A 26,641-nucleotide genomic window follows, 5' to 3' on the forward strand; every position below is an offset into this window, starting at 1 on the left:
TTCTGTTCTTTAATTCCTTTGTGCAGCCCATACATCAGTTGGATCTATTCTGCCAAAGCCTATAGTTAGTAGAAATTATAATGCACAAGTGTTTTAGGGGTGGCTGAGTTGTGACTGTAGATTCTGCACTGGAGCTAATAGTCTGGAAGAGATTTGTCTTGCTACCTGAAAGTCCAGTGGCACTTCAAAACATAGTTACTTGATTATCATTCAGTGTAGCAGCTGGAGGCACTCGCTTCCTGCTATCCCACCCACAGGGGTAGCATGGGGCATGCCTTCATCCTTTTTCCACCTCCATGATATATCATCTGCTTTCATTATCCAAGAGACAAGCTCCCCAGGGCTCTGGCCTTCGTGTTTCTCTTGCACACATGTGAGGAGCCCATGGCTTCATCCTCCTCACTCTTCCCTCTGTCATCCCCTTGCTCAAAGGTTTGTCTTACTTAGGTGCAGGTAGGGTTGATGTGCTGATTTTTGGGAAACCATGGACTAAGCAGGAGCAACAGTGGTTTTGTTTTGCATCTAGTTAGGCTTTTGGTTGTACACCGTGATGAATGTGAGTTGAACTTGTGCCAAAAATCTACCTGGAGGGTTAATGTCTGTAAGATGGACAAATAGGTAACTTGTGAGACTGTCAGTTGTGCTCCAGGAGTTTGCACAAATGCACGTTTGCTTCACAGAAATACTGGTGGTTTCCCTTAATGATGTGTATGCCTAAGCAGAGTTTTGGACCATTTTGAGACATGCAGCATTGCTTGTCACTATTGGAAACCAAGCTTTGTTAGGACAGGTGGTCATCTGAAATAAAGGGAGCAAAGGTGCATTACATTATTCTTCAGAGCTATAGGAGCCATGCAGTCCTCTTCTTTTTCCATTTGTGTGCTTCAAGACATCCTTCTGAATGATCACAAAAATCCTGCTGCAACATGAGGTTGAACTAGGTGCTGAAAGCCAGTTTTCAAGTTAATTCTCCAGCTTTAGAAGTTGACACATTCCTTTCAACATAGAGACAAAGTCGCTATTATTTGCAGAAAAGAGCAGGAAGTCGCTTCAGCTTTTTTTAATAATTAGGTGGGATTTGGCATATGCAGTGTCTGCAAGGAGTGGAGTCAGTTGGAGGGGCTCTTGACTCAAGGTTTGGTGCTTGTGTTTGGATTTGTGCTCCTTGCAGCTGGGAAGGTGCTGGGTGTTTGAGGATTCGCTGGCCTCTAGTGGTGAAGATGGGTAGAAGCTAGAAGAAGCATCTGTACTTAGCTCTGTTGCAAGCACTGGATTAATATATGTGCTAAAATGAAGCTAACGTTACAAACTAATTTGGTTTTGAATTCTTGTTTTGCCTAATGGACACCTAAAATAGTTGAAGGAGGTCCTGGACTCCTGTACAGCAAGCCCCTGAAAAATACTGTGATCTTTACAGTGTCTGTTTTAATCCTCTGAAAGGTAGCTCAGGGACTTCAGGAATAGATGAATGCAAGTAAAGTTGTATAAAACTACAGTGTGTAGTTTGTGCTTTCCTTGGAGAAAGCCTCTTAGTAGTCTGAGGTACTGTGTGATATGTAGCTCAAGACTGACAGCTTGATTGATTTTTAAAACAAATTTTAAAAGATCAGCGTTGGGAGCCAAAAAAGCTGGGGTTTGTTTTGTGGTGTTTGGTGGGGTTTTGTTGGGGTTTTTTTTGTTTGTTTGTGGTTGGGGTTTTTTTAGCCTTTGTCACTGTGGTGACTTTGGTTAAATGAGAAGCTGGAAGATTCGCATCTATCACAATATATTCAAATAGCTTCCCTACCAAAAGATGCTGTTAAGCCCTTCTCGATTAAATGCCCATCCCTTGGAGATTTTCCCTCCCTTCTTCAAGCCTGCCTTCCTTCATCTGCATCTTCCTCCCTATGTCTCTATCCTTAGTCTCAAATAATCTGGTTTATTAAGATCTAGACTACATTCAGGGCCCTACCCTTTCAACCGCACTTTTGAGAAGGGGATGGAGGGAAGATTTAAGTTTCCATGAGAGCTCTTGGTCTTTTCTTTTGATTATACTTCAGTCTTTGACAAAGACAGTTATATTCATCTGGGGTATTGCCATTTTTGTAACTCATGCTACAGACGAATAAGTATTCATAGTGTGTTTTAAGTGCCATTCCACATGGGTGCCTCCCAGGATGAGCATTTTGTCTATTCATGTGCAGAAACGGGCACTGCTAAGTACAGTTTGCAGTTTTTGCTCACATTTCACTGCAGAACCACGAAAGCAAAGAAGGTGGTTAATGACACATGCTAATGACTCTGGTGTGGTTTTCTGCTTGCAGATGTGAAAGGACCACCAACACACAGACTGTCCTGTGGCCAGTCCCCCTACACCGAAACGACAACATGGGAGAGGAAATACGGCATCCTGACAGACAGCCAGCTGGTGCTGCTCAACAGGGAGAAAGAGGTGAGAGAAGCTCACTCAAGATTTACCTTTTGACCTTTTCTTGGTAAAGCAGGAAGGCAGCTTCTTTCATCACCCCTTTATTCTGTTCACGAGTTCAGTGAAAGGGGGGAGAAGGGGGGCTAACCTCTTTTGTGTATGGGTGGCGTGGCACGTGCATTTATAATCCAGCTGGCACAGATACCATTGGCATGGAAGAGGTGACAGCAAACTGTGTGCATCCAAAACTCCCTCCTGGAGTTTTACAGCCTGCATTTAAGTCTGCCACTACATCTTCCTATGTTATTGCTGCTTTTAAAAGCCACTACAGCTATGTGAACCTACCTCCTTATGTTAGTGCAGACATAAAGGTAAGAGAAAGTGCAGTAGAGGTAGGGGAAAAAGAGGTTTCTTTGTGCCTACATTGGAGTTCTGGGCAGAGAAGGTGTGTGCAACTGTAATACTGTACAGTCATCCTTGTTGCAATCACAAGGTAAATCGTTTGAGACAGAGCTTTGCCCCTCTGCCTTGCTAAATGCAGCATGGAAGATTGGGTGCCCCTTGGCATGGATACTCAGAGCTGTTACATCCAGCTTTAATTATGAAATTACTCTGTGTGTAGTGTGTTTGTGTGTATATATAGCATGTGTTACTTGGCATTGTGCCTTGCTGTGAAGGTAATGTCAATATGGTTAAAGAATAGGCATGTTTTAATTGACTAAAGCACTGAACAAACACTGATATGTCACTTCTTATAGACTATGCCATAATATGTTTTTTTTCTCTTGGGATATTTGATGGCTACAGACTTTACAAGCATTTTTATAATGCTCCTGGGTTGGTTTGTTCAATTATTCTTCTGTAGATTTGCCCTGTTCTAAAATAAATATTTCGGGATGAGCTATAAACCAGGAATGTCTTCAGATTACTAAAATAGATTTTATTACATATAAAGGTCCATGAATGAGTCTAATACTATGGTTTCCTCCATTTGGAGATGACCTGAATTCTTTGTTGTTGTTGTTTTTCTTTACTCTTTTGAAGCTTTTGTGCATGGGTGTGTACAGGCTGAGAGCATAAGACCTGTTTTCTGATGCAGCACTAAGTATTATTCATCTTCAACTATGATTTGGATTATTTACAAGGGCTGAAATATTTCCTTGCATAGGGAGAGTAGGAGGAAATGGTGTTTAGGGAAGGAATTGAGTTATTAGAAGGGAACAACATCAATGCTAATGTGCAGGAGAGGTGATCAAATGCAGGGAAAATGGAAAGGCCATATCATGATGTTTGTTTACTATGTAATTCTTTTTCTAGTCTGACAGGACTGTCACCCATGGAATTAGAGTATGTACTGGAGAAACTTAAGGGCATGTGAGAACTATTCCTAACACTGTACTGTACCAGTACAGTGGTACATTTACCTGGGCTAAAAGGATGCATTTCGTGAAAGAAATGGAATGGAAAACAACACTGGCTTGTATCACAAATGAGTATCTGAGGGTGGTAATCATGCACTTAGGGGTTCTTAATTTCTCCTACCACATGCAGTTTAAAGCATTTTGCTGGGAGTAAAATGAGTCTTTTGCTTAGATCCTGAGGAGTAAAAATGACATACCACTGGTGTATTAAGTCATTATGTACTATGTTTAAATGCACTTTTTTTTTTTTGTCAGAAGCTGAAGATATTCAGTGTCAGGCTATGCAGAGCCTGGGTTTTAAGTACAGCAGTAACCCCAAAAAATTGAGTGGTACAGTGAATCTTTGCATGGTGCTCTCAAAAGGAGCCTGCCTGCTCTATCATAATGAGAAATAACTTGTTTTGGGAAATGTTGCATGGAGATGGACCAAGCAGACATGCCTTTGGTGCAGGTGTGACTCCACATGCTGACAATGTGATTTGCTTCAGAAGCTAGTAGCTGGAGTCAGGTTTGCCATTCTGATTTTCAAGTAATTTGGGACTACCTTTAAGTGAGAGGAAAAAGGGAACTCCTTGCAGAGTCATGAGTACTCTGTAGGAAAATAGAGTGGTCTTAATCTAGCTTTTGAGTCTGTACACATGGCAGTGTGTACATATGAGCCCTTAAAGAAAGGCAAAACATATAGGAGCAGAACTGCAAGTTAAGAGAGAGATACAGAGCTGATACTCTGGATTTATATATTGTTGTTTGGTTTTTTTTAAATGGAAGTGTCCTGTGTAGCTTCCATGAGAATGGGAAGGAATAAATTTTACTTGGCAAGTCATTCAGAGTTGAAAAAGGCTCTGTGAAGTGTCATCTTGAAGTAAGGGTGAACAAGGGCCTAAGACAGAACTGGGGAGAGATGCTTGGGAAGAGCAAAACGATTGAAAAGTGTCTGGGAGAGGAGTTGAAAAAAGCCCATGAATGGGACCACAGGTACAGGGAGCCTAAGCAAAAGACCAAGTGAATGAGGAAGAAGGAGTTTGCTTTTAGAAGAAAACTGAAGATTATGTTTAGAGTAAAATTATTGCAAAGGTGTTGCTGGAGGAGGTTCTTTGCTAACCTGAAATGATGTGAGACAGGGAACAAGAAGCTGAAGGTGAATAGTTTCTTGCTTTGAACATGGAAATTGCTGCTAGAGTGGCTAGGTCAGAATTTTTTTTAACTGCTGAAGAGGATCTTAGAAAGATGTGAGGGCCAGAATTATACCCATCAGTAAGGGGGTGGGTGTGGGGGAAGAAGGAAGAGATGTTAACAGCAGAGTGCCCTTGCAGCCAAAAGGGAGCACTTGCATCATTGCAAGGCTGGTGTAATAAGAAAACATGAAGAAGTCTGAAGCATCTCATTTAACTCTCTGTGCATCTGCTTTGCTACTTCCTGGAATAAAAATCCAAGAAGCTTAGCATGTGTAGAATTGAAAGGGAACAGGAATGTTTGATGTTTGTACTTGGTAAAATCATTATGCAAGTATGTATGTCAAACCCAAAAAGTAGGAAAACATATACAAAATACCAACATTTAAATGAAAGATGTCTTAAATGTTTCAAGTGTCATGCTAAGTTTGGTTTCTTTCAGCTAGTGCTGTTAAAATACTGCATTATTAATTGCACAGATTTTTAAAACTGGGGGAGCAGGACAGAAATAAACAGAGTAATAAGAAAACTCTTTTCTCATACTGTCCCACCACTATAATTTATTCAGATAGCATAGGTGCAAGAGAGATTTTATGCTGTGCAAGGAACAGAGTAGGGTGGAAATCAGAGACATTTAAAGTTACAACTTGATCCAAAAATATCTGTAATTACTTAGACAAAAACAGTGTGATGGTATCACCTTGTGTAGTGTAGAGAAATATTAATTACTCAACACCTTGTCAATTTCATAACATGAAAGTAAGTAAGACTGGAGAATGAAGATTAATAATGAAGGGAAGAGATTGATGGCCAGAAAGTAAAGTAGAAAGAAAATGCACCCCTTGAAAGGACATGAGAGACAACTTAGCAAATAAAGAGTCAGGAGTGACAGGAGAGGTGCAATTTCTACAGTGTATCATGGTGTGGTACTATCTAGCAGCATCTTCAATGACTAGGAGAACAGGTTTAGGTTGATGCACTTAGAAATCAGATTTTTTTTTCTACAAGGAAGACAGTTTCCCCACTGGGAGGAAGGTGTTGGTATTTTCATCATCTGTGAAACCTGTTCTATAGGATAAGAGCTGGGAGGGCACAGTAAAAGGGTCTGTGAAATCAGCTGAATGAGTTAGTGTTTATGAAGAGCAGTTTCACAGAGATAATCCATTGCACAGCACTTTCATGAGGGATGTGACAAGTCGCTGCATCTGGTTTGGGTAGTTAGTCTTGGTCTGTAACTTGGCTGTTGTCCTGCAGAACCTCTTCGTTTTGTGTTCATTTGGGAGCAAATATGAAAAATGCTTTTTCCCTTTGTTAAACCCTTTTTCTTCCCTGTGCCCAAAACCTCATTTCTTTTCCCTTTGGGTTTAGAAGTGTTTTTAATCAAGCATAAAGGATAGTAAAGACCTATATTCCCTGTGACAAGATCTGCCACAGGTTAGTGCTGGTGACAGAGGCCAGCAGCAGGACATCTCTGATGTCTTTTCCTACTCCTCAGTCTCCTGTGACTGACACCAGTAGTGGAACGACAGCAGTGCTCCCTAGAGAAAACAGCAAGAGCAGACACTGATGCATGGGCCCTCAGGGGAGGTTTAGAAGTGCTCTCAGCCATTCTCCAAAGACTTGTCACATTGGCACCTTTCAGCAAGTATGTTTTACCTGTAAGTAGGAGTTTGTCAAAGCTGAATTGGCTTCAATTCCCAAGTGTTATTTCTTTTCTGATTTCAGTTACTTATTTTCCCAAAGCCCAAACAACTGTTTGTAGTCAATGTTTTAAAAGTGGATTTTTGTGTAAAAATATTAGCTGGCTTTTAACCTTCTCATGGAAGGTAAAAATTAAAACGGATTATTTAACATTTTTGTTGACATGATTGTTCAGAAGAGTTTGCAAGTTCTTATGTTTTCATCATGAATCAGTTTTTCCAGTCTCAGAAAATCTATCTGCAGTAAAAAAACCTTTTTTCCTACTACTTCTTCTTTTCAAAAAAGCCTGGCTCAGTTTGCCTTGAAGAGGCATAAAATGCTTGTAAAATTTTTACTCCTGTTTCTTCTGAAATCTCTTTATCATCAAACCACTAGAAATCCCAAATACAGGCCTTTTAAATTGAAAAAGCATGTCCAGTGGCAGGTGAGCTGTGATGCTCTGAAAGAGTTTAGAGTCCAAGTTCTCTGAATCTCTCCTCTTTCAGTTATGAAATTTGCCAATGAAACGTGGGCTATGATCAAAAGAGCCAAATGTTTGCCAAAATTACCAGCATTTGGACTGTCCCTACATACCTTCTCCTCTGAGTCACACTGCTCAGAATCCAGCCCTGAACTGGCATCTTCACCACGATGCAGGGTCAGATGGTTCCCAGGTTGGTGGCTTCTTCACAGGGTAAAGGACAGGATAACAAACCTGGATGGGAGCGGGGGGGGAGTGGTAAAAAAAGAGCTGAAAGCCTAAATTGACATTAGAGCCTTGACTGTCATTCTCTTCAACCCTTTTCTGAAGTGCTTGCTGGAATGGCAAGGGCTGGAGGAGGAGGGTCAGGAAGATTGCACTTGTCTTGCTTGGTGTTTACATGGCATTCAGTTGTGAGCTTGCTTGTGGTTTGGTGCCACCTGATCTGTGAATCCTTTTGACCTTCCACAGGGCAGCTCACATACCTTTTCAAAAACATGTCCAGCCCAGAGAGATGCAGAGCTGCTGACAGAGATCATTTTGCATATTCATCAAGCTGCGTTTTGAAGAGCAGGCTGATCTTATGCTAAGCAATAAATACGGGTCCTGCAGTCTTGGGGTTAGTTCTTTTCTGTCAGTATAGACTAAGACTGTGGTTTTGGAGGAGTGTTATTTAAAAGAACACAGCACTTTTAAGTCAGACTTAAAGGGGGATCTTTTTTAGTTACTTTACTTTGCTACATAGGTCTTGTCAATGAAATTAAGGGTTGTTTGCATATTCTCTAGTGTAGATCAAGCTATGTAGTATTAAAGTGTTGTTCCTTGCACAGTTTATAGAATTATTGAGTGAAATAAACAGTATCAGTATTTTCTTAAGCCACTAGAAATGAGCTAGTTAAATGTAGCTACACCAGTGGACTTTAATGTGCAGCCTAACCATGTTTTCATAGTCTGGGCAAATGTCAAGTACAGAAGGCTAAGTGATCCAGAATTAGGACCTGGGCTCTCAGGCAGTCTTCCTGTTAATGGCTCAGTTACTCTTTGAAGATAAATCCTATCTCTGGTATGCAGAAGTAGCTTTGTTTTTGACACCAACTCCGGTGTGCAGCAGCCTGTTTACTTTTCCCAAGGACACAAAGGACAGTGTGGCCTCAATCACCATTCTCCTCCTCACCCTTGACAGCAGGTCTGTACATCCATAGCATCCTCTTGGCTGTCATCAGTGCTCTTGCACACACTGTTATCAGGGTGGTGGTAGCACTTTTTTTATGTCAGTGTATTAAAAGATGGCTCTGTCATCCTGTGACTGAAAGCACACACAGGTACCAAAGAGGTGTCATTAAAGGAAAAGAGACTATATTCCTTTTTAAGCTTTAAAATAATAATAATCTATTAGTGGAGAAATCTAGCCCACAGGACCTGTACATGCACAAAGCTAACAGTCAGGTGGAGGTGCAACAAGCTCACTGTGAAAGGAAGGTGTCAGGAAGGTAGCTGGATGCTTTGAAGGTGTGCAGAAGCAGGCATGTGGTACGACTGGTCATAGCTCTTTTGGAGATCAGATATCCTGCCAAAAATGCTCTGAAGAAAATCAGGAGAGGCAGAAGAGGTGGTGGAGCAAAAGAGCATTTAGAAGGGAATAAGACTAGATAGAGCCTCCAGATGAAAACTGAAAATTTACTGTGTAATCTTGATTGAGTGAATGTGGCATAAACTACCAAATTAGTCTCTGCTTAACATCCTAATGTCCTCTTGCATGGAGATTGTTTGTTTGTCAGAGGAGCTGCTGTAAAAACCTACCAGCAAAGAAAGTAGTAGCCTTAACAGAATAACCTCTAGGGATCTTGGGAAACTTGTTTTGAAAAATGAGCCCTGTTTGAAGGAGACAAATAGACTAGCATAGAAATAAATAGCATTAAAAAATGACCTTAAGAGAATGCTAAGTGCTTAAAAGTCAGGAAATGCCAGAACTGGTTTGTGAGAGCCATTGTCGAGCAGCCTGTTTTGAAAATAGTACAGTATCTTTTACATCTTTTACAACCTTCAGAATAAATGAATAATATCTTCTTGTTTGCTATTAATACCCAGTTTGCAGAGATGATTGAAGATAAGAAAGGATAAGCAGCACAGGAAATATGACAGAGGCTTCTATTCCTTTAGCTGCAAGTTAGTTTTTACATAACTATGTGAAAATAAATGGCCATATTGCATGTGTTGCAGTTGTACTGTTGGAGCCAGTGCCAAAAGAGCCTGTCAAAAGTGGGCTGAGATGGGCACTGAGGGTTTGTGCAGATCTACAGCCCTTGAGCACTGCATCTCTCCCTCATCCCTGGGGTTTTATCCAACTGTTGAATATAAGGGCTTAAGGTACTCCCACCAATTTACAGGTTCCACATGTGGTAACAGACATCAGAACAGCTTTAGGAATTAACAGTTCATCTCTGAGTAATGCTGCAGTAACTAGATCGGGAGTACAATTATCCAAGTTGTTGTAACAAGAAATGCAGTAACTTGGTAGCACTATTATCCAGGTCAAGATAAAAACAAATCCAGTAGTTCGATCAGGCAGGCCAGCAGGAAGCAGGACATGGCTGCTTTGGACAGTTGGCTCAGACCAACCAAGCAACAGGCTCAGCAGGTTCCCAGCTCCCCAGCTGGGGTGTCTTTTGTTGAGCTGTGGAAACACTATCTGGACTTGTTAATCAGCCATCATATCCCACCTCTGGCCCTGCTCTGTGCCAGTTCTTTGGGGCACATGGAGCCCAGAAATACTACAGAAGGCAGTGACTGGCCCCAGGTGGCCTTCCTTCCATTGGTAGTGGAGCACTCATTGGTGCCATGGGGTAGGGGCCTCTTTGTTTGGTTCTGAAGATAGGTTCTTCCAATGCAGTTGCCATCTTTGGTGACCAGCCTTTCACCAGTTTGAAGGGTCTTTGCTGTCTTCTTTTGCACCATTTTGGAACAAGGTGTATGTTCTTCAGGGCACAGAGGGAAGGATGGTTTTCTCCTGCCACAAGCAGTGTTTCTTTCCTGCTCGAAGTAGGTCTCCAGAGGTCTGGGGCAATCTAGTTTGCACCCCTGGTGAGCAGGTTGCTGTCTGAAGGTTTTGTCTCTCTACATTTCTATATACAAACTAACTGATGCTTGAATTAACCCAGGCTGATCACGTAAACAAAATCAAGATGCACAAAGGTGCACATATAAATTCATAAGCTATTTGGAGTCCCTTATCTTCCAAATCTCTCAGCCTTGATTCTTGTTTGCAGACCTAAGTGCTGACAAAGAGACTGTCACTTAGGGTCTTTTACAGCTCTTGGCTGTTGTCTGAATGCCCTGCAGCTGTAGTGACAGGCAGCACAATTTATCTTTTTTATTTTTATTTTCCCCAGCATTAGCACCTCTAGCAAAGTGTAGTCATCCAGGCAGGTATTCAAAGGCAAGGTTAGGGGGAGCAAACCCTGAGGGATCAAACCCTGAGGGATCAAGTCCTACCAAAATTTCAGAAGAGACAAGATCTTTATGTATTCAGTACTTTTAAACAGAATTAGTGTACAGAATTTTATTACCATGAAATAGTGAGGAACCCAGGCCTTTCTCAGAGCCTTCTGAGGTCCGACTTTTAGGATGAGTTTGACCTAATCCCAGAAGGTATCCCCTTTCCCCAAGTGCCCAGTTCAACCAGCCAAATGTCCATTTCTCTCTGACACGCTGGAGCTGATTGCAGAATCTGTGCTGAGACAGCCCAGATGCTTTTGCCATCTCAAAGCTGCCATCTGACCAGCAGCCTTGGCCTGACTCTCCCAGCGTGGAAGTGGGCGAGGCTGGGTGGCGGTGGGTCTGGCATTGGAGAACCAGTTTCAAAAGGCAGGACTGCCTTGTTAATCAGGTGGGTTGGCTGTGTGGTGCCTGGATCCCTCTGGATCCCAGGTTGCTGCACACCTCTGGGCTGCCTGCGGGCTGATGCTCCTCAGCACTGCAGTGCTTTCCTGGGAAACCTCAGGAATGTCCTGGTAAGGGCAGACGTGCTGAACCGCATCTGGAAGTTCTTTCCAGATGAGTAGAAAGGTTTCTTCTTATCAAGATGACATTAACAGCAAATTGGTCCCGGTGGCAAATTAACAGCTGTTGGCATCCTTTTTTATCCAGGTGCCTATCGATGGGGTCCAGGAGCCTCAGGATGCTACCAAAGGGCGCTGCCTGCGCCGGACGGTGAGCGTCCCCTCCGAGGGCCAGTTCCCCGACTACCCACCAGAGGGGGCCTCCAAACTAGGTAAGTGAAAACCTCGGCCACAGCAAATCGATTTTAAATTGTAGCTGCAAGCTGTGTCAGAGGACACTTGCTTCCCAGGCAGCATCCTTGCCAAGGAGCCTGCTGAGGTGGGTGGTGTTGCAGCCAGCTGGTGGTGGAGGTCCTGCCAGTGTGCTGGTGTTTGTGTGTGCCTGCCAGAAATACAACTTCCAAATGCCAGGTTTTGTCCAAACAGCAGTGAGGTTATTACGAGGCACCAGAGAAGCTGTGCACAGGAAGGCTTGTGGCTGTGTTTTTTAGAGTACTAGGGAGCCCTGGGTTTTACAACTGAGAGCTGCTGAACACAGATGAAGAGAAATGTGGCTCTTGCAGATACCCGTTAAGTGGTCCCCACTGGTTTTTAGAACTGTTTGATGACTATGTTTTACCTCACTCTGAGTCTCTCTGGAATTTCCTTTGCCTTGTATTTTCAGAACAAGTACTGGATAACAGGTTTTTCTGTAACTTGTCTTATGCCTGTTCAGGGTGCAGTTCCTAAAAGAACCAGCTAACTGCCTAATTACACAAGTTGAAATCTAGGGAAAACAAAAGAAAGGGCAGGTATTAAAAATTACAGACAAAAGCTGTGATGCAGGAGTTTGCCAAGTCCAGATTTAGCCCAGTTCCCTCTCTTTATTCCACCTCACCTGTGGTTGCATAAAGAGCATCATTCCAACCCTTACCAGAAGAAAGGAAGAGTGAAGGGAAGAGCAACTACACACAAGTGAACTCTTCTTTCTATTCTAAAGCAAGAAGCTTTCCTTAGCATAGACTGATAGGATCTAGGAGTGATTCTTCCTTAGTTCAGCTGTAAAGAATACTAATCCTGGAAGAGAGTGAGCTATGAGGAAAAAGGTAACATTCATCTAACCAGTAAAGCAGCCTTGATAGCAGTGTTATCAAAGGTGAAGAGCAGGTAAGGTATTTTTCATTTCACAGGCTCAGCTGTTTGTTTAGGCTGAAGAATTTTACCCTGTGAGTGTAGTGCACACAAGTAATTAAAAATCCCACTCTTCTAGACCTGTAATTAATACACTGCAACTGTAGTACTTATTTGTACTTGCCAATAGTACTATTTAACTCTTCCTTACTTGAGGAAGGCAGATAATATTCTTTTTTTGGATTTGTTTGGTTCCTAGATGAGAAGTCTAAAGAGAAGCAGGGCAGGTTGGAGATTTGAGGGAAAAACTTCAAAATACTTGGGGATGAGTGACATAAACAGAACCCCTATTGGATTTGTTTGTGGCATTTCAAGCACAGCTCTGAATTATCACTTTGTGCCATGTGAAGAAATATTCAACTCTTTTCAGAACTAAAACCAGTATTAAACATACTTTAACAGTGCTACAGGCAAAGTACTCACTCCAGTGTGTAGCTGGGGAAGTGAATGAAGAATTACATTTCAACCAGTTGGGACTAGGCAGTGAATATTATTTGCAGCTTTCCAAGCTAAAAAGACCTTTAAAATCTAGGATTTCAATGCCTTTTCTTTCTATACCATGTACAAAAAAGTCTGTAGAAGAATTTCTAGACTTGACTGAGCATCTTGAAGAGCTGGAAATCACAGTGTTACATTTTTAAATGTAGCCTTGTAACCATCTTCACTTTTCTTGAACTTCCATACAGAATAGGTGACTGTGCTGTTTGGGTACATGCCTTACTATGTATTTTGCTACAATTTCAGATCTTGTAGCATGCTACCTAATGTTCACCTGACAAGAATATATCAAAAGTACAAAAGAAAGTCCTATTCACATGGTCTTCTACACATGAGAGCTGTAACTGCAGTGAATATAGACATCACAAAGTGTGTAGCTAAAGAAAGTGGGTGTGCAGTGGGAGGGAAAGAAGAAGGGCATGAGCTGGAGAAAAATTGGGCAGTGCCCATACTGTGAGGAAGGATGAGGATAAGCGAGAGGGAAGGTTATATATAATCTCTTGATTGCAGCCCTCTAGGTAGTACCTTGTTTTTCACGTCTTAGAAATGTGTCTTATAATGATTACAGAATTTCTCCTAATAGAAAAAAAGGTATATTGACAGTAGTGGGAATAGCTTGGTGTCAAGATGTAGAGCCAGAGGACAAGCTGGTTAAGGAAACCACTGAACATCTTTATAAAGAGAAAGAAATGGATGGTGGAAGCCAGAACATATCACCAGCAGTGCATGTAACAACAGGACTAAAATAGCTTTGGAATAGACACCAAAAGCTGAAAAGGGCAGCAGAGGTGGCTAAAATATCTACTAGAGAAACTGCTGTGTAGATCTGATGAGAATATCTAGCTTGTCCTAGGGAATCACTTGCATAACAGGGCAACAACAGGAGTTGCATCTTATGAGATGAGACCTTGCTACTTGCAGAAATGCTCCTTAGGGCTGGCTCTAGTGCAGATGTTAGGGCATAGCAATGGCTTTTATTTGTTTCCCTAACTAAGGTTGCTGTACTTGCCTTGCTATTGATTGACTGATTGATTGAATTATTTAAAACAATTTTTTTAAAAAGAGAAAATCAGATGATGGAACTGTTTTTCACCTCTAGCACTGCAGTGACACCTCGTATGAAATGCCCAGAGTATCAGATGAGGTCAGTCCTTCTGTTAATTGAGCAACCAGAACACTGCATGTTCTTCAGGAGCTCTGCAGCACCAGCAGTACCCATTCTGCAGGTTTCTGTGGCATTCTTGTGCACACATCCCTTGTAGCACTGTTCCTAGGAAGTGTGTGGGAGAGAATCTACCCACATCTTACAGCTGAAAAGTTGAAGTAAGAGATGCAGAACTCACCAAAGGTCAGCATTAAGTCAAGTGTGCTTTACCCAAGAGCTGTTGTAGTCATTCTTGCCATCTTTTTCATTTTTACCCTTGCTGCAGGGTTGGCTCAGCTGTTGGTGGGGCAGCTGCTGTGAACCACTGTGGTTTCAGCCCCATGTACTAAGATAGAGACCAATTTCCACATGCTTCAGTACAGTAAGCTGTAATTTGTGATGGTTCAGCAGCTGCTAGAGGAGCAGCTGAGCCATCCCTTCTGTCCAGGCAGAAACCACCAGTCACCCTCCAACAGAGCCAGAGGGGCAGACACAAAGGTAAAACGAGCTGGACAGTGGCTTGTTTAAACAGTGAAAACTATTAAGATAATTTAAAAACTGTAACTTCAGAGGACACTTGCCATTTACTGCTAGTTTAAGAGCTTGACCTCTGCTTCTAGGCAGTGGAGAAGTTGTTGCTAATGTTGAAATTCTTGATTCCCATCTGCAAGGTATATTGTACACAGAGTTGTGTCAGCAAGCCCTCTGGTTCTCCATTGAAAGATAAGCTGTGGAATTTCCTTGGTAGGTAATCTGTATCATTGTGGCAATACCTCTCTGAGTGAACAGGCACACTCTAAATAAGTCATTTACTTGCTCGGATTTTATCTTGGCAGCACTTACTCAGAGGTGCTTCCATTCTGGGAAGCTAAAAATGTAGCTGTAATTTCTTCCCAGCTCCAGCTTGACAGCCTCTTTCCTTCTTCTTTCAAGCTAATTCTGTTATGAAGTGTGATGTAGGCCCTGGAGACCAGTGACTAAATGTTCTGGGAAGAGGTGAGATGAAGAAAACTCAAGCTGGTCCACCCCTTGTACTTACCTCCATCTCTGTTTCAGATCCTGCTCTTTTCTAGCAGGTGTATTTACATCCTTTGTAGAAGATCATTGTTTATAATAGCATATTGAAATCAACCATTCACACAGTAAAAGCATGATTCATATTTCCACCATTCATACTGTTTGACAGACTAGTAACAGTTACAGCTTCCTTTCCCAAAATAATCCTCCTCTTTCTTACTCTGCTTCCTTCTCACCACCTGCTCACACTAAATGAGAGCTGTTAAGGAGAATATGTAGTGAAAGTTTTTGATTCTGGCATCTGGGTGCATCTTTGTGGCATTAATATGAGGGGGTTTTTTTGTCTGCATATCTGAAACCATCAGGAGGGATTGAAAGTGAGGAAATGGTTCTTGGGTTTTGAGTTTTTATACTTTATTTTTAAGTTGTTAGGGAAAAACAACATCATGGAGAGGGTTTTTTGAGTGTTTCTGATGCTTAGAAAGGTTGGTGTTGATGCAAATGGATTTTATTTTTTGAATTTTGAGATTAAGTCACCTGAGAAGAAAAATAAGACTGTTTCTCTTGTTGAAACAAGTTAACCCTGCTTTTTCTGTCACCCCTGAATACAAAGGCTCTTGAGAAAAGATTGCTGAAAGCAGGTCAGAGGTGAAGATGCTCTTTGCAAATTTTTGTTCTCCTCACCTTGAGTCACTAGCATTGAGAAATTTTGTTCTGTATCCAGTCACTTGGTCTAATCAATGGCAAAACACAGTTTGCATCCTCTGCCCACTCTAAATGCTAGTGTGCTTTCTGGTTGTTGCTGTCACTGATCGAATTGTTCTGAGCAATATTAACCTGGCACATAATGAGGAGCTCTGGTGGAATGGTTCTGCAACACAGGCAAGCAGTGAGAGAAGAGGCAGGGATTCCTTAAATTTTGTTGCTGACGAAACGTGTCTGTTTGTTTTCTTGGCTGGAGAGAGGACAGCTACCAAGACTCAGGACAGTCTGGGTATGCAAGCCTTACACCTTTTAGGAGCTTCTGTGCAGTCAGCTCTGCATACACAATGTCTCCTGTATGTCAATGTCTATTCAGTCTTGCAAAACTTTTGTGAGGGAGTCATCATCACTTCATCAGAGAACCAACCTTTAGTGCTTTAGCCCTCTCTGTAGCTTATTATTAGCTGTTACTCAGCTGCTGACTCCCCTCTTGGCTCTGCAGCCCTTCTCCCCATCCATTGGTACAGTTTCATCCACACAACCCACTGTTTTCCTCTCTTCTTCCTCTTTGGTTGTAATCTCCCACACCCTGGTGAGTTGTTCTCTGCGTGTCTCTAAAGATTGTCTTTAGACAATCTTTAGTCTTAGACAATTGCCACTAAAGTGGCAATGGAGGGATGTCATGCTGATGCCCACCTGCTGACATATGGGGAATACTGGGTCCAGTGTTGGGCCCATCACTCAAAGAAGGATGTGAGGAGTCTGCAGCCCATGAAAAGAGGCTGAGTGAGCTGGGCCTGTTAAGTTGAAAAAAAAAAGGGCTAAGGAGTTCATCTGATAGCCTGGGGCTGCTTGAGAGTCAGTGGTAGTGGAGCCAAACCCTGCTCAATAGTGGCAGATAAAACAAGGGGGAATGGCCACAAATTGTACTTTTGGAGATTGAGATGGAGAGATTAAGAGAAGGTTTGGCACTGGGAAGTGCAGCACTGAAACAGATTGTTCAGCAAGGCTGTAGAAACTTCATCCTTTAAGGCTTACATTGTTCAGTTGGACAAAGCCACAGCAGACCTTATCAGGTCTTGGCAAGGCCCTGCTCCGGGTAGAAAATAGGACTAGATAACTGGAAGTGGTTCCTTACAACCAGTGCTGGAATTGTAGCTCAAATTCTAGCTGAGTTGTAATTCACCCAAATAGGATTTTTTTTAAAACCTGAATTTCCTCAAGTTATGCATGGAAGTGAGAGGGCTGAGTTTCAAAGCAACTGCAGCTATTGCTACTTTTTCAGAAAGATGAAGGCTGCAAAAATTTCTTTTAAATCTCTTAACAACTTCAGGAGTATACTTTAGAGCTAATAATTAAAATCTTCTTTCTGTACTTTGAACTACAAGTACAATTTTGAAGTGTAGTGTAGGTGGAATTTTGAGCTTTAAGCATTACTTTTAACCTCCTGATCCTCTGTCTTAGTTGCACAGTTGAAAGATTTTCATCTTAGTGACCTCCCTCTTTGCATTCTATCCAGCTCATTTACTGTAGTAAAAATTCCAATTTTGAAGTAAAAATGCCACCTAATTCAGAAAATTCTCAGAACATGGAAATAGCAGAAGCAATTATAAAAATGAAGCACCAGTCTGTTTTGGTGCCAGATCTGTTTGGCATTGCTCTCAGGTGACCAGCTAGCTGTGCAGAAATCCTGCCTCTGTAGTGTTTTACAAGGTTGTGTACAGAGGCTGAGAAATGAATTGAGCAACAGAAGTTTAGTTAAGTGACACCTGGTTTCACTGCTACCTGGTCTGTACCTCTTATAAAAGTGTTACTACTTTGAAGGCAAGGGGGGGGTGGGGAGGAAAGAGGGAGACAGTCAGTTTTGGAAGAAAAGAGATTCTTTAATTGACCAGGCCACAAAGAATCTGCAATGCACCGATCTTTACATATTCAGAAAAAGATTTCCTTGGGAAAGATGCAGGGATTTGAAAGAATGGACTCCCTGTAATTTTCAGCAAAACTGTGTGCTGAAAAAGAGGGCTGTCCCTTCACTTTCCACCACCCAACTTTGCCTACAAGGAATTAGAAAGTGAGAGTGAAAAAATGCAGTTTGTAGCTCCCTGTATCTCAGCTGTAGGGATTTACTGGGTGCCTTAGTGCAAGAATTTTCCCAATAGCACTGTCTCCTTTTTCACTGTGTTGCTGTCTGCTAAATACTCATCTCCTGTCAACAGTTATGCATGCAGGGATGCAAAATAAGGCTTTGGGTTTAGCCCTCAAATTGAGGGGTGTGTTGTGTAGCAGTATCTCTGGCAGAAAGATGGATTCAGATGTGCTGACTTGACTTGTTTGCAGCTCTTTGGGTTTGACCAATTTGGGCTTGCACGAGCGTGTTCATATACGTGCACAAATACAGATGTGAGAGAGATTCACATCTTTCTTTATGCAGACTCTGGAGTCTGAAGGATCAGACCCATTACTGTCTGTTGCCTTTTTCATTTAAATTAGCAACCCTTCATTCCTTTGGGAATATTTCCCCCCCCCCCTCCTCTTTTTGATGCCCAAGTGCTTTCTGCCAAATAATACAATTGGAATGATCCCCAGCAGCTGAAAGGTGACACTGAAAGGAGCTCAGTACAGAAAGTTCTGCACTGTTGTGGTTTGACACAGCTCGGTGGTGGCCCAAGAATGAGCTGGAGGTGGATGCTGTGCAGGTTCTTCTCACCACTTCAGCCCTGACCTGACAGGGTCAGCAGAACCCAAGCATGGGAGCCTTTTTTGGGCGGAGATCTGAAACTTTTGGCTCACATAATAGCACAAAAAAGGGTTTGCTAAAGACTTTATTTTGCCTGCCTCCCTGTCTAGTGCGTTGGATCATGATCTCCTAGTGCTGTGACTGTTGGGTATCGTTAGTAGAGATTGTAGCTACACCGAGATCAATTGAAATTCTAACACTTTAACTGTCTTTAAATGACATTGTTTACCCGTCGTGTTCTATTCCAAACTGCAAATACATGCAAACTGTGAGCTGCATTTTTAAAATCTCCTGTGAAATACAGCTGCTTTTAGGTTAGGAAACACCTACTGTGTGAAAAGTGTCCTGCTCTCTTCTGCATCCACAAAGGAGGTGAGGAAACTTTGGGAAAAGCCCTGAGGTAACCTGAAATTTGGACAATGTACAGTGCAATTTGCCTGCTTTGGAAAGATGAAGAATTTAGACAACTCTTCTTGAAATTAAAACTGACTCCAGGGAGGCCAGAGGTAACAAACAGGATGCCTGCATCTCAGTGACATTCCCCATGGCAATTGGAGTTATTTGTATGCAGAAAATTGCCAAGCTGCTATCTTTTTCTTCTTCTGTAACACAAGTGAAGCCAAAGGATTTTTGTTCTGTTGTGAATGCTGTTGAAACAGTCCTCCCTTGCACACAGCTCATCTGTGCTGAAAGCCAAGTTTCATCATGGAGCAAATTTTATCTCTTTAGATCTTAAACCTTTTCAGAGCAGAGATTAACAGGGATGTGAAGCCATAATCTTAACTTTCTAATATGGACACGTAATCCGTTAGGATTTCTTTTTTTTTTTTTTTTCCCCTTGGAAATGCATTATTACATCCCTGCCCACTGCTTCCAGCACACACAAAAAGTCACTTTAGAGATTTTACAATTTTGTTATGTGAGCATAAAGAGAACTTTGTAGAGTGTGTTGTGCAATGCAGTAATTGCTAAGAACTGGTAGCCCTTGGATCATGTGGGGCAGATTTGTTGACTGTGTTCTAACCAAACCTCACTTTATTATGAGGGAAGCTATAATTTTTCCTTAGTTTTCTCAACAACAATAGAAAGCTATTTATAAAATTCTTTAGAGAAATCTGCCTTAAATCATGCATGAACTTACCATGGATTGTTACATTTTGTAGGTTCTCTTTTATAGTTGTTTGATCTTGTGGCAAAAAGTAATTATACTTCACTCAACCATGTATACTTGCTTTTTTTCCTTCAGTAACAACCAGTTTAACACTTAATGGAAAATTAAGCTTCCTTCCTACAACCTGAATTTCCTCATCTTAAGTCTTGAGTTCATTTGAACTGTTGAATAGATTTAAAGATTTTGATGCAATTAAATCTCATTCAGTCTTTAGTATCAGTTACGGAATTAGTTGCTGATCAGTTTATTGCTTTATCATGAATTGCTACTCACCAAGGAAAATACTTATGAAATGGGATTAAGTGCATCTAGTTTGTATGAAACTAAACATACAAAGTTCTCTTCTGTCTCCCTGCTTTTTTCCTCTTTGGTGCTGGTTCTATCACATGCCAGGTGAATCTGGTCGACTCCATGCAGCGAAGTTATGTTCACAACAACATCGTGTTGATGGGTTAGCTTTGAATCTGATCTGGTAGATGTTCCAAATAACCCTGCAGCCATGTGGTGGCTCTAACACAAAGGAAATGGTGGGAGCCTTAAGGACAGTAGGAGAGCCAAATTGTTTCCACTTCTGCTTTCACCCCTAGTAGCAGCCTGGAGTTACAGTGGCTTGGGTGTAAGGAGGAGCTGCTCTCTGTGTTAGCTTTGATCTACCCAGTGGACTTTACAGGAAGAGTGGAGCCAGGGCAGCAGAGATGGGAACAAGGGCTGTGGAAGATTTTCCAAAGAGCTTGGGTTACTACCCACTTCTGCCACCACTGAAGTCTGTGCTCTCCCATTCTTACAGCTGTTACTTGAACTACTTCTGGTATGCCTTTGTGCACTGCAGTTAGGGCTCATGGTTGCAGCACAGTCATGCCTCACTTTTGGAAACTATTTCACTAGGGTTGCACATTTTTCTGCCCTAGGCACAGCCTTAAGCTCCCTATCTCATGCTAGCTATGTGTATGTTACAACTTCATCCACATTTATAGCATTCATATGTTTCTGTAATCTTTTTATTGTCCAGGCTTCAAAAAAAGAAAAATACACACTATTTCATGAATATGCCTGTACAAACAGTGGGAGAAACGTAGAGTCCTTCTGGAGGACCATTCAAGTCATGCTTCCAGGAACTTTAAAGAAATAGATTTGTTTTAAATAATAAGTGCACTATGCTGAGTGGTAAAACCCATCACATTTTTTTATTTTAATGGAGTTTGGGACTGTCACTTCTGTTTTATTCCTTGTTCTTGTGCTGTTTCTAGGAGGGTTGAACCAGTCTTCTCTCATACCTCCCTCTTTCCTCAACATGCTTTCTCCATGTCATGATATGTTAGACATTCTCTTAAAAAGCGAATATGGACAAGCAGGGTTCACTGATTTTGTGCTATAATCATGGGTGAGTAGCCCTGAATCTTTGTTAAAACCTGTGAATCCTTCTTTTTTTTTTTTATTTGGCATTACGGATTATTGTTGTGGCCTTTGGCAGGTTTCCATCTGTGCAGCTGAGCTGCCTGTGCTGAAATGTTTCTGAAGGTATTCAGTGAAAGGTTTTATACAACTGCATAAAAAGTGCTGAAAACTTTTTGTCTTTGCCCTAGGATCCAAAGTTTTGGGGAAGTTCCTTCCTTATAATTAATTCTGGCTGTGGATGGCAGAAGAAAGCTATAATGGGACAAGAAATCCATTGGCAGTTATATATTGGGTTTTTCCATGGAAGACCTCAGGAGATTTGTTTTCCATCAGGCAGGAATATTCTTACATCGTCAAAATACTCTATAAACATGAGCTAATTAATCTCTACAATACCCCTGGGAAGTAGACAAGTAGAGTTTAAAAAAAATAAATAAAAGAAGCAGAGTTTGCAGTATTTCCTGTGCCGTAATGTGATATTTACACTTCACTGGGGCAGTGACACACCTCCTGTGGGTGAACTACTTTTTATTGGTGCATAAATAAAAACCTTCATAACATACAAGGTGGCTTAGGTACTAAATTAGACTTATTCAAGCACATACTGGGTATTTTACTAACTTGCTAGCCCTATTGTAAGTGATCACTCTTTCGTAGCACAGGGGTAGAAAAGAATTAGAACTGTGATTTTTATCTGCAAAACAGACAAAAATGTTTCAGCAGCACAGCAGAGAGATAATTAATTTAAAAGAAAAATAATAAAGCCACAGAGGAAAAGTGGGCTGTTGAGCTCTGCTGGAGTTCATCAGAAACTCTTCTCACAGGCACTTCTGTGTCACAAGCATATCCCTGGTTCCCAAAAGAAGCCTTGGAGATGGAGAGGACTCTACGTTCTAGCAGTGATTAGTGTCCATTAAGATTCAACTTGGTGTCCCGTAAAGTGCTTTTGGCTACAAGCTAATCATTCTTGGTGCATATTTGAAACTACTTTACCTTTTGCATTACCCAGTGAAGAACTAAAGGGTTTAATGCTTTTTTTTCCCCCCTTCATCTCAGATGGAACTGCAGGTATTTCCTTGACTAGCAACCTCTTTTCTCAGCGAGCTGGATTTAATTTAGCTGAGAATTGGCCTGTTGAGAACTCCAGTCATCTCATTTGTTCCTCACTGATGGTCTTTTCCCACTGCTCTGTGGCATGTATGGGCTAAAACGGTAGCAGGGAAGTCTAGAGTCACCAACCTTGCTGACCCCAAGTTTCCAGTGTTGGGCAAATTTCATTACCCTTTGGCTGCAGGTGAGGTTTGGGATTGCTGGCCTAAAGGCTGGGAAACCCCAGTGGAGCCTCCAAAGGTTGGTCACTTTTAATCATCAATGGACTAGTGCTCTGGTCTTGCTTTGACAGGGTAAGGGACAGTTCCACCCAGGAAGGATTTAAGGAATGGTTTATGTTGGATTTCAGAGACACTGAATTTTGGAAGAGTGTATGAGCTGAATTCAGAACTTTTTCCCTATAAACAAGCTACACTCAGTTAATATTACAATAATACAAATTTTTTTCAGATTATCAGTGCCCTAAGATGTTAGAAAACCTAATTATGTTTCCCAGTTTTAAAATTAATTTGTGAGTCCTTTGCATAAGACTAAGTAACAGGAACTTTGCTGAATATAGATAAGTGTTTTTTTAGATAAATTAATCTGGAATATGCTGACTATATAAAGAGAAAGTTGATTAAAACATTTTTCTGTTACCTCCTCTCCCTGCATAATTTGGCATTTAAAAAATCTTCAGCTAGCTGAGTGTTCCCATCCCTATTTCTAATTTTAAGTGATTCAAATAGGGCATAAGGAGATAGACCTTAAGTTGACATCTTGCCCTGAATTGTAAATGACTTAGGCTAAAAGCAATGGATTTACACTTAAAATTTTGATTTCTTTTTTTTTTTAAAAAGGTCCAAATCTCAGTTCTTTTCTTTTTATCTGTTTTGCTTTAGTGTTTCTGCTCTGCTCTGGTAGTAGATTTCTTCAGCAGCCACATCCACAGGCAGAAGCTGTAAACCTGCCCAGTCTGAACAGAGGCAGCAGAGGAGGCCAGGAACTAGATAATCCATTGTACTAACATTTTATTTTTAACTACTGGGTGGCAACCTCCTGTTTTTCCAATTCAGCAAGCTTTTTTTTTTTCTTTTTAATGACAAGAAGAATCTTAGATTTGTCAGAAGATTGGTTATTTAAACAAAAGTCTTGTGGTGAGATAATATTATCCAAGGTTTTTTGACAATCTTTATTCAGTGTCAGAGTCTTTTGGAAACAACTTTTAATTTTAGACTTTGCAAATTGCATTTTGAATTTCTGGTAGATTTCTAGAACACTTCCAAGTACTTGTATGGTTTGCCTTTTTTTTTTTCCTTCCTGATTTTTTTTAAATTGTTTTTTTAGTATCTTCCTAATTCACTATTTCTTCCTAAGTCTTTAGCAGGTGTATTTACTTGAGTCAAAAAGCTCCTTCAGCATTTCAGCAATCTTATTTTAAAGGCAATGCAGGAAGTTTTAGGGTTAACACAAACAGATACCAGGCCTGAATCTTCCCAAGTCACTTGAAATGGCTTCTTTGGAAGATGCAGGCAGACTATGGCCTTATGTCAGAGCTGGGTCCAAAGTTTAACCCTTCTGTTTGAAACCTGATTGAAAACCAGAGTGTGAAAGGGTGTGAAATGAAAAAAAAAACAAGACATGGAAACAAAAAAACAGAAATGTAATCAGAAGAAGAGGGGAGGAGAGGGAGGAGAGGAGAGGGAGGAGACGGAGAAGAGGAGAGGAGAGGGAGAAGAGGAGAGAGAAAAGAAAAGAAGCTGGGATTTGTCCATAAAAGCATGAGAACTCTTTGAAGAGATGTAAAGGCTAACTTTAATGTCTCAGTCCTTAATTTTTCCATCTTTTCTATCATGCCCTGTGGTATCCCTGAGTTGTCTGATGTTGCTCCACCCACCAGAGAGATGCTTTTCTGTGGTGCTGCAAATGTAGTGGGTACAGTGCTCTGGAATGAAGTGCTCTGTATAATTACCACAGTATTTGGCTTTTTTTTTGCAGAGCAAGGGGTGGTGAGAGAGAGCAAACTGCAATCACTTCCAAGCTGTTGCTGCTTTTTTTTTTTGCAGGATCTAGATCAGCTGAGAACATGAGACCGTTTTGCCCCCACTGTTTCCGGCAATCGGGCGTTTTTAAGCAGCAGGTCAAACCAATTTGTCTGTGAGAGGGGCTGTTTGTGTTGTTCCACTGCTGGTAGCGACCGGTTTGTTGGGTTGGTTGGGGGTTTTTTTTGAGAGAGGGAAACGTCTGTTCTGGAGCTGCTGTTCCGTTGCAGTGCTAATCCTGCTGTGAGATCCCTGGGTGTAAGTTCTACCATTGGCTTTAGAGGGCGAGGGAGCAATCACCGTTGTCTGTACCTTGCAGTCGGTATTGTTGAAGCACGCATTCAACAAGTTGCTTTCCCGAGAGCTGTGCTGTGCTTTGCACGCAGATTTCTCACGTGAGCCTTGCAAGGGGGGGTAGAGTGACCCAGCACAGTGTTTCTTCCAGGGGTGTGGGAGATTTTTTTGCCAAAGAGAACGCACAGAAACTCCTCTGAAGCAACAATCCAGTGAGGAAACAAACAAAAAGATGGGTAGGATGAGAGGAATAAAGGACTGATTCAGAAGAGAATTACCGTGTTGCAAACAAGTGGCAAAATTGGAGTAAAATAGGTATGTTCGACTCCCCTCCCCACACGCTTTCAAGCATTGCAGAAGGTAGGAGAGAGGCTCTCAGCTCTTTGTGAACTATTTTAGCCAGTTTAGCAACAGGCTGAACAACTTTGCGTTCTTCTTGTGTGTGTGCTTGTCTGCTCCAGTCCCTGACTGGCAGGTGGGATCTGCTGGGACTCAAACCATGGACTTTTAAACTGATCCAATTTGACATGCTGTCGTCAGCAGGGACATTATAATGTCCTAAGGACGTTAGGACGGCAGCAGCAGCCAAACTGTGTCGGTTTTTGCCTTTGCGTCTTAAAGAGCAGCTTTTGTCTTTGTAGTTTAGAGCAACGCTACGCATGGAAGTTCAGCTCTCAGCACTTTTAGAGTAAAAAAGAACAGGATAAAAGCTGTGGTATCAAGACTTAACCGTTTCACTTTACAAGCTGTAGATTTTAGAATTAATTTAAGGAGAGGGGGAAAAAAAAAAGGCAGTGCAGGAAGCAAAGGGTGGGGGGAAAGTTCATTGTTAAGTGACTCTCTAAGGGCTATTTTGATACTGTGTCTTCCCTAAGCTGTAGAGACGTTTGAAGTGGGGTAACATCTTCAAACAGAGTGCAGTTCTGTCAGACACATTCAGATGTAGTTCCTTGTTCGCCTGACAAAACCCTGTTTTCACCTTGCCTGGCGTCTTGTCGTGCAGACATGGATGCGGTGCTGTCAGCCTCTTGAGATTCCCTGTAGCCGATTTTAGACTTGGAGCCGGCTGCTTGAAATCCCCGAGTTTTTCTCAGCATGGGACGTGTCTTTTGCTGAACACGAGTCTCCTCCTGCTCACACACCCCCTTCCACCCCACCCCTGAGTGCTTGCGCTGTCTCTCAGCTCCCCCCCCCCTCTCCCTTGGGACAGGAAAAATGAAGCGTCTGCCCGTCCCGGGAAGATTATGTCGCTGTTTGCAGGCAGAACAGAGTGCATCCCAGAGGCTGAGGGGGAAGGCGACCGACCGAAGGGCAGCTATTGTTCAACTCGAGCCAAGGAGCTGAGCAGGGAGGCTTGTGCTTGACGGGCTCCCACTCTGGCTTTTCTGCATTCCAAACCGGCTGAGGCAGAGACAACCCGGGCAGGAGAGCAGCGCGGAGGTTACGCTGCCTTTCTGGTTGGCATGGTGGCAGGACCATGGTAGAGTAGTTAGGAATTACCGCAGAATGCAGTTCACAGGTGAGTGAGATCCCTCCTGGACACGGTCCATGCAAATAGGGGACTGGATTGCTGCAGTATTTCCAGTGAGGCGGGATTGGGTAGGAGGCACAGAGGTTATCTTGCTGGAAATGGGAAGTGACTAGACTTAAAGCAGCTAGAAACTTCCCAGTTGTTTGGGTTTTTTTTTCTCTACGTTGCATGTATGTATCTGCTCTTTGCATGTATGTATCTGCTCTTGACTTCATTATTTCAGTTTTACGCACAGGTTTCTAAAGATACGTTTACATAGGTTCAATATGATGAATGGAAAAGTGGATTATTGGTACTTTTCTGTTCACTAGTCCAGGAAATACATGTTAGTGTTCAAACAGTGTGTAGATGCAAAGAGGAAAAACAAGTTTTTGTAATGGATTTCAAAGTTAAAAATCCAGTTTATTCTTACTTAAATCATTAGATCTGCTTTCCTCCCTCTCCCTGAAAGCCTATACTGACCTAACATAAGTCAGTACATTTTTATATGACATTGGACTTATGGATAAGGCCAGGCATAATTCTTCAGGGGCATGTTGTGGGAATATTTTTTGGTGTTTACATGTGGCTGGCATTCCATGATACTTTCAGCAGATTATATTGTCAGCTTTGCTTCCTGGCCTCCAGCAAGT

General features: G+C 41.9%; 1 protein-coding gene across 6 annotated transcripts in view; it reads left to right on the forward strand.

Moving 5' to 3' along the window:
• The window catches only part of RASAL2 (RAS protein activator like 2), a 146,764-nt gene that overhangs the window by 43,100 nt on the left and 77,023 nt on the right, over positions 1-26,641 (forward strand). For 5 of the 6 annotated variants that reach the window (XM_051625032.1, XM_051625030.1, XM_051625033.1 and 2 more), the window contains exons 2-3: positions 2,304-2,431; positions 11,308-11,431. In XM_051625032.1, the coding sequence (XP_051480992.1) occupies positions 2,304-2,431; positions 11,308-11,431 (252 nt within the window). Of the gene's footprint in view, positions 1-2,303; positions 2,432-11,307; positions 11,432-25,703; positions 25,998-26,641 lie in introns of those variants that run through there. The other variant, XM_051625036.1, reaches the window with a different exon arrangement.

Source organism: Apus apus, chromosome 7, assembly GCF_020740795.1.
Source record: "Apus apus isolate bApuApu2 chromosome 7, bApuApu2.pri.cur, whole genome shotgun sequence".
NCBI lineage: Eukaryota > Metazoa > Chordata > Aves > Apodiformes > Apodidae > Apus > Apus apus.